General features: G+C 38.9%; 1 protein-coding gene across 2 annotated transcripts; it reads left to right on the forward strand.

The window, feature by feature from the left end:
- The first annotated feature begins 655 nt into the window (after positions 1-655).
- On the forward strand, positions 656-4680 carry them4 (thioesterase superfamily member 4). Of its 2 annotated transcripts, XM_046400017.1 has the most exons (7): positions 656-879; positions 918-1090; positions 2094-2283; positions 3042-3204; positions 3415-3525; positions 4011-4135; positions 4248-4680. In XM_046400017.1, exons 2-7 carry the CDS (start codon positions 980-982, stop codon positions 4292-4294), a joined length of 747 nt encoding a protein of 248 aa, XP_046255973.1. In that variant the 5' UTR covers positions 656-879; positions 918-979; the 3' UTR covers positions 4295-4680. The 2 variants fall into 2 exon arrangements, with proteins under 2 accessions (XP_046255973.1, XP_046255972.1); XM_046400016.1 differs by having other exon boundaries at positions 656-1090.
- Positions 4681-7958: the final 3278 nt, after the last annotated feature.

Here is a 7958-nt window from a genome sequence, read left to right on the forward strand (position 1 = left end):
CATCAATTTGCCAGAAACCAAATGATAATAAACCCCAGTTCAGTGGCATGTTGCTCTAACTCCCCCTGGTGCAGAAACAAGGATTAAGAATGACTGTCACATTTTCAGAGCTATTTAGTATGCATTGTTTTATCTTCCATTTCATATTCTACCTCTTAAGCTCAATCTATAAATAAATACTACGTGTCAGGGTGTGGGTGCAGCCAATCGGTCTGGTTTGCGTCTGAGCTTCCAAGGTTGGCCTCCAGCAAAGGCTACTACAACACACTACTGTTCTCGGAAATTAATGACAAAGACTCTGATGATCAGCAAACCAAGAAACATGAGGTCAAATCTGTCATGATCAATTTAAAACCTCTTCTCTGGACCTCTTGCTTTGTCTTTCACAGTCATATTCAACTTAAGAGATGATAAGAAGTAGAGGGCAATTAAATTAAATTTATTTAATGTTTGTTTAGTTGGCTTGCATTACATATACATATCATATAAATAAAAAAAATCTAATCTTCAGATTTAAACGCAAAGTTGGGTATGACTACTTAACAGATAAAAACAACAAAAATGAAACATTTTCCCAGCAGAGTGCGTCGTTCACGCAGTATCCCCTGCAGCCAATCACAGGGACAAGTGTAAGTCACATGACCTGAATGACGCCGTATCGGGCATCCCTCGCTCCGGAAGTTGACAGTCGTTGTTCTGGTGACACATGAAAGTCACCGGTACAGAAATCATAATGTGTCATGTTAGGGCGTATTTCTATCTTCTGAATTAGCTAAACACAAATGTGTGTTAAACGTGCTGACGGTACAGTATAAAGCAGTAAATCGGTGTTTACTGAACGACAGGACTGTTACGTTGAGTTCCAACTGCCGTTAGCTGCTATATCATCGTTACCTACAGCAGTAAAATACTAGGCTCTACAGGCTCTGTTAGAGTTGTTTCTGTTTCCACAATTTTTGTCATTTGAAGCAGATTACAGATGGCAAAGTGCCTCGGTCGAATATTCATGGGCTTCGGCTCAGCGATAAAGACTCAACTCCGCCGCCCGTCCAGCCTTTCAGTCAGGACCACCGATGTGCGGACCATCGTGGTAGGTGGAATACTGTTTTGAGGAAAGTGTTTGAAATGACTGGTTGGGTCTTTATGAATGGGATTTGTGCTCTGTGAGCTCAATTCTTCTTTCTCTCCTTCTAGCTGCTTCTCAGTTCAGTGATGGGTTTAGCCTGTGGTACGGTGTAAAGCACCGGTGTGTTGATGATGATCACTGTTAGTGATGTTGTAGTGAGCAGTGGCGTTGGACTGGAGGAGTTTCTGACGTTTTGCCCACGCCTTTTACAGACATTATGGGGTATACTAGAAATATATATAGAGACAAAGATATACCCTGGAAAACAAGACCAAGAAGCGAGACAGAAGCATATCTAAAAAAAACAATTTAGGCACCCCAAGGCCCTTGAATCTCTTCATCTGGACAGTCTGAACTTCCTCTGTCGTCCAAGGTCGTTAAGCCTCTGAGTTATTCAACAGACAATTTTACAACAACAACACCAGTGGAATTTAGGGCTGAGCTACTGCATTGGGTTGCATTAGATTTTACAAGTCTACCTAAAAGGTGGCCATGGAGTGTATTTGAATATAGATATATTGCAGTATTATGTATTTTTTAGGAATTCAATTGCAAAATTGTTTATTGAGAGAATAATATGGGGAATGTTTTGTCAGACTTAAATGCCTGACAAACCAATGTATTTCATCACACTAATCTAGATATCTTTTAAGTATCTTACGATTTGTAGTGCCATAAATTTAGGTTGTTCAAAGGCCTAATACAACTAAAGATAATAAAGGATTAGAGACAGTAGTAGAAATATTTTGATCACTGATGGTTTTCTATTGTCTCAGGATTTCTATGTCGCCATGTTGTCCAACCTCGTATATTCATATCCATCTTTTAGCAGTCACACTTAGTCATTGTTATTTCCATATTCCTTTTGGGAAACCAACACATTATCATATGAATACCACTGTCCAAAGCCTTTTATACCCCGCTATAGCAGTAAACCATGGTGGTAAATTACTTCCCTGTTGGGCAGGCGCTGCCATCGTCCTTTTTCCCCAAGCCTCGAGACTTCAGCCTGCCTAACTCCTCGTGGGGCCCAGAAATGATGCAATTGTATGAGCATTACAACAGCCAGTGTGAGGCGGAGACAGAGGGAGGAAAGAAACAGGAAGGACCGTGGAGGAGACTGCCTAGCTACAACCGTCTTCTCAAGTATGCTACAGGTAAAAGTGCAGACTGTGAATGTGTTGTTCATCTTTCTTCTTGATGAAATAAAGTGTGGTTATGGGACTTGAGTTTTGGCAGTAATCAGGGAATCAAGCTGTCAGGATTAAACTACACTGTTTTGTTATAACTTATCCTAGGCTTTAACTTTTTTTTCAAAACTTAAAAGAAGTTATCAGATTTGAGCAAATAAATTTAGAATAAAAATGTATCCAAGTGGAAATGTGACAATGTGGAGGAGTTTCACACAGAGAAAAGCTTGGGAGTCTGGTAATGTTCTAAAATGGGAAGCAAACGTAGTTGGCAGGCTCTGACAAGTAGACCAGAGCCTGCAAACATAGTCAACAGGGCTCTGGTCTACTTGTCAGTTGCTGAAAGTAGTAAAATGATCTTTGATAATGGCTGTTTAAGTATAACCTTGCATTGCAGGGACTGTATGATGAACATTTATTTTTAAAAAGACAAACTGGGGTAGCAAAACCATTACTTCTCTCATTTCTCTGTCACCTGCGGTGAGCAGCGTAAAGAGAATTATCCGTCGAACCTGCTGCTCCCCTCGGCTTCATAGAACTCTATGGCCAATTTCAGTTCATTGTTTAGCTGTTGGTTCTACAACTTTACTGTTGTGGCTCGCCCTCGGCTGCTGCAGGCGGCTGCTTTCTGATGTAAAGCTCTAAAACCCCGCTGTGCACTACCTGTTCAGCACTGGGATGCTCTGTTAGCTGCTGACAGTTCACTTGTGTGTTTTTCCCATCAGGCGGTGTGTATCTTAGTAAGATGATCCAGTCAAAAGCCCGACTTTTCACCCGGAACATCAGAGACTCGGGGGCAGCATTTGAGTATGTTTTGTTTGTCAACAATGATGAACAAAAGTGTGTGGGCATTTTCCAGGCTGGACATCTGCTGGAGGGGCCACCAGGGTGAGTGAGTGAGACGTTTGTGTGTAAATGTATGTGCTTGTTGTATTTTTACCTACTGTTCCAGTATTCCACACTGTTATATAATATATATCTTAAATACATTTGCACATTTTATGCTTTAATTTATATTTGTAGAGACTAAATTAAGTACAAAGTACACAAACTGGAACCTTGAACCTGTTGTGTATTTGTCATTGTGTGTGTTTCCAGACATGTCCACGGGGGGGCGATAGCAACTATGATTGATACTGTGGCAGGGACTCAAGCTACTATGATCTCTGGACCTATTGTGACTGCCAACCTCAATATTAACTACCGCAGGTACAGGAAGAATATGTTTTGATTGACATGCACAGGTTAATTTGTTGTCTAAATAGATTTTTTTTTATCATACATAGTCCAGCAGGATTAATGCCTTCACCAAAATGTAAATTGTACTTCTTAAATGGTTAATGTAATAGGTGAATTTATTCATTTGTTTGTGAGCAACACATTTTGCCAAGCACAGGACATATGTGCTCGTACATCAGCCAGTACAGAAGAAGTCACATGAGCATCAGTCGGTTGGTATAGTGTGCATGGACACTGATGTAGTTCAGTGATCTCTGTAGTTTTAACAACTCGGTGCAAATGCTCTGGCCTCCTTATTGCGTTCTGTCAAAGATCCCGAGATATTTGTTCAAGACCATTTGCGTTCAGTCGTTCAAATTACAAGTGTTCTCTTTAACACAGATATCAAAATGGTAATGGCCATGATACCAAACTCTATGGTCACTTGCCCTAATAAACACTTGTCTTGTCCCAAGCCCCATCCCACTGGGAAGCACAGTGTTGCTTGAATCCTCTCTGGATAAGAAGGAAGGCAAAAAAACCTTTATTTCATGTAAAGTGACCAGTCCTGACGGCTCCAAAGTGCACACAGAATCAACAGGTGAGATATGTTTTTCTTCTGACATGATGCTGGTGTGAAAGCTTGCTGTTTGTTGTGCCTCTGCCCTTTGACCTTCTGCGCTATCACTGTCCTGTTCATGCCTCTCGTGCAGTGCTGTTCGTGTCAATCAGTATCAGCCATCTACTGCAGAGAGAGTGACACAAATGCACCAGTCTACCACCTACCCAAACACCGCCTGCAAGCTGAGGCCACAACGAGTGTGTGTGTGTGTGTGTGTGTGTACGTGTGTGTGTGAGACTTTTAGGGCGTGTGTATTTAAGAGAGAGTTTCTGACCTCTGTTATTACAAACAAAGTTATACAGTTTTATGAAGTACCTTTACTGACTGCCTCTCTTTAGTATTACTAACACATCAACAATACATATCTAAGTGTTATTTATTGAGCTGAAAGTTAAAGGTAATTTATTAACAACAGTATTGATGGTTTTATATACATAAGAGGTTTTTGCTCAAAAAGTACATTACTGTATATGAATATTTTGTTTCATCTAATAAAACCTTAAATTTTGGTATCATACAAATCACGTTTATTTGTTTGTCAGCAAATGAAATCCTTTGTGACGGGTAACAAAACTTGTCTTTCTTTTTCATAAATTTAGGTTTTTGCTTTTGAAGTTTCTAAAAAAAAAAAAATTAAATTATGGGTTAGATGGGTTCAATGGTTGCACCTGCATACTGAAAAAAAAATTCTCTTACTAATATTACAAAAATGATAAAGTTTCTTAAATGTTGTATAAAGAGCACCACAGATATTTGCCAAAACAAAATTAATTAATCCCCTGATCAAACTTGAAAGTTAAGCTGATAACATAACTGACATCATCAAGTTGTGTTTTGGCTGTCATTTATACTTATTTACATTTACAATTGATGTATAGATTTTATATTTATTTTGAAACTTGCCACTTTGATAAATTGGTACAATACATCAATAAGATGTAAATTCTGTAACATTTCAGGTGTGGGTTGTCGACTGTAACCCCACCGTGTGGTGAATGTGGTTATATTTAAATATTTGCATGCCATGAGAATGTCTTGACTTCAATGCAGACCCAAGGAGTTTAAACCAGAAATCGTCATGACAGCAGTTGTCATGTTGTTCGTAGGCAGGTTTGTCTCACTCTGACAGTCAGAGATGGGACACAATATGTCATAATAAGTAACGCTGTCCACATCACAGAGAGCTGTGCTGTTCAGGCCGTACAGCAGACCATGATGCTTCAAAAATGACAGACAACTGAAAACAATGAGAAGGTTGTACACACCGTGTACTGACTATAAGCTGAGGTCTCCATTGCGTTCGATTTTTATATCGGATTGTGGAACGTTTCCGTGTGAATGTAACAACACTGTTGGTGTGACCCTGACAACTGGCAGATATGGAACAAATGTAAAATGACTAAGAGAAGGAGAAATGTGTGGGTTTAAATTTTCCTGAAGAGGGCATTGTTTCATTTTTCAAATTAAACATCATAATTGATGTGTTTTTGTTATTGAAATTTCTAGTTATGCTTTGTCTAAATACTCAAACTTGGCAAGATGCAAAAAAGTTGTTTTCAGTTACTATTTGTTATATTGGTAAATAATTTCTGATAAAATCCACTAACGCATTTGACATTCAGATTAAAATATTTTTTAATGTAAATGGCCAATAAACTTTGAATAATCACTGAAATCGATGCAACAGTTATGAAGTAAACTTTTCTAGCATTTGTTTTGAACTCTAGGTTGTTTATTACCAGATATTGCTGTTGAGTTTTTGGGTTTTTTTTGCAGTAAATTATTGATTCAGAGTAAACAAACCCTGCACGCTTGTAGCTGCATTTGACTTCAGCTCTCACACGGTTTGGTCTGATGTGTGGTTCCTGAGTGTATGGGTTCATCACAGCGCAGGCCTGGTGGTCTCCTGAGGGCCCCTCACATCTTTAACCTCTTTCAATTTGAGCTGGAAATGCTATTTTAGTGTCTAAAACGCGTGTGTGTGTGTGTGCGCATGTGCGTGCACCCCTGCGCATTTGTGCATATGTGTGTGCATTTGTGTGTGTGTCGGGTGGCAGATGCAGGACAAATGAACACTGGCAGTTTTGTTTTTTTTTTCCTTTTCCCCTGAAGAGTCATGTGGTCAAGTTTGAGGAAACGGGTTAGGGTGGGGCAGAGTGGGGGAAGTTTTCAACTTTCAGTTAAAACCACCTGCAACAAGCTCTGTCCACCGTAGCTCTTCCAGAACTGATTTCCACTGAAGATATCAGCTTGAAAGCACAACTTTCATTTGAAAAACTTAATAGCCTATTTGACTTGTAATTGTTCCTGCTAAAAGTGGAAGCACCTGGTAGGATGGTGTAGTGTGTGTTAGGGACTTGACAGTGAGCACTTATGTTATAAATTTGGCTTTATGGAAAGTGCCATCTTTGGCAGACCCAGTGGTCGTCCTGACAATATTGCACTTGCTCAGTTTCTTTAATAAAACAGGCTGAAGACTGCTGGAACAAATATCAGTTAAGAATTGTAGTATTTTTAAAAGTGATTTTTAGATTTAATGATTGGCTAACTGATCAAACACTGGGTTGTTGGTCTTTGGTCTACCTGTATGCCTCTACAGCTTTCACTCCAAGAGACATGCTGGCCAGGGGTTATAATAGATTACAGCCTGGCATATTGCAGTAGTACTGAAGGAGGTATTAGATCCTTTACTGAAGTAAACATAATACCCCAAAGGAAAATACTTCTGTTACAGTTAACAATCTGTGTTAAAAATCTTATTCAAGTTAAAGTATATTAATATTGTCAGCAAAGTATATGAAGTAAAAGTACTCATTATACAGCAGAATGTCTGTGTAAAAATTGAATTCGGAATAATTTAACATCCTGTACCAATGTGAATGCAGTAACGTGTATTTTAATGTTGTGGCAGGTTGAGGTTGAACAGATTACAACTACGTTTTACCTCATTTTAAAAGGACAAGAAGGAAATGTGCAACTGCTTGTGGAGAAAAGGCGGGAACTGTAATGGTATAGTTAGCGTAGATAGCATAGTTAGCTAGGCTCTCATCCATGAGTAGCACGTTTCTTTCTGTATCGTGATGTGAAAATAGGACTGTGAATTATCTTGACTGTGTAGGTTCAGTTTTTTAAGTTTTTATTTTTTTGCCAATTTTTTCATTTTTTTATTTCAATCAATTTTTTGGTGTTTTGAGCACCACAGTTGAGGTTTCATAATATTCACTGAAATGCAGACACCTCTATATCTCAAAAACCTGGTAGCTCACACCAAAATAATCTAGAAGGATAAATAACACTTCAGGTGAGAGAGAGAGAGAAAAAAAATATTTTCATTTTAGGATGAATTGTCTCTTTAAGTCCTATTTCGTGTATATAAATCTGCAAAATAAGCTTCTCCAACTGTCACATAAATGTGATGGGGTAAAATCTGTAATATTTGCCTTTGAAATGTGGTTATACATAAGGCTGTAGGAAACATATATTCATGTAAAGCAGAAGTACTTCAAAACTGCTGGCTAATTCAGTATAATACTTTTGTTAGCCTTCGCCAGTGGGCCATCCAGGATGTGTGTGTACCCAGTGTAAGCGCCATGTCTTAGGGGAGCATTTACCACAGTGATGTAAACCGAGAAGACATATCGATTATTCATCCTTTTCTTTGTGTCTGCAGTTGTTTTTCCTACCCCACTTAAAATTAGGCATTGCATAGCATTACTAAAATACTGCCCACTCCTCTTGTATTGCATACACAGAGCCCCGCAGGTGGTTTGAACAATCCATTAAAATTACACCAGCCTGTGAA

Source organism: Scatophagus argus, chromosome 9, assembly GCF_020382885.2.
Source record: "Scatophagus argus isolate fScaArg1 chromosome 9, fScaArg1.pri, whole genome shotgun sequence".
Lineage (NCBI taxonomy): Eukaryota > Metazoa > Chordata > Actinopteri > Scatophagidae > Scatophagus > Scatophagus argus.

Excerpts from the sequence above, each read along its gene's own strand:
- them4 (XM_046400016.1), top strand. The coding sequence starts at position 980 with ATGGCAAAGTGCCTCGGTCGAATATTCATGGGCTTCGGCTCAGCGATA. Across the intron at positions 1,091-2,093 it reads CCGATGTGCGGACCATCGTG|GCGCTGCCATCGTCCTTTTT; the intron begins GTAGGTGGAATA and ends CCTGTTGGGCAG. Across the intron at positions 3,205-3,414 it reads CTGCTGGAGGGGCCACCAGG|ACATGTCCACGGGGGGGCGA; the intron begins GTGAGTGAGTGA and ends GTGTGTTTCCAG.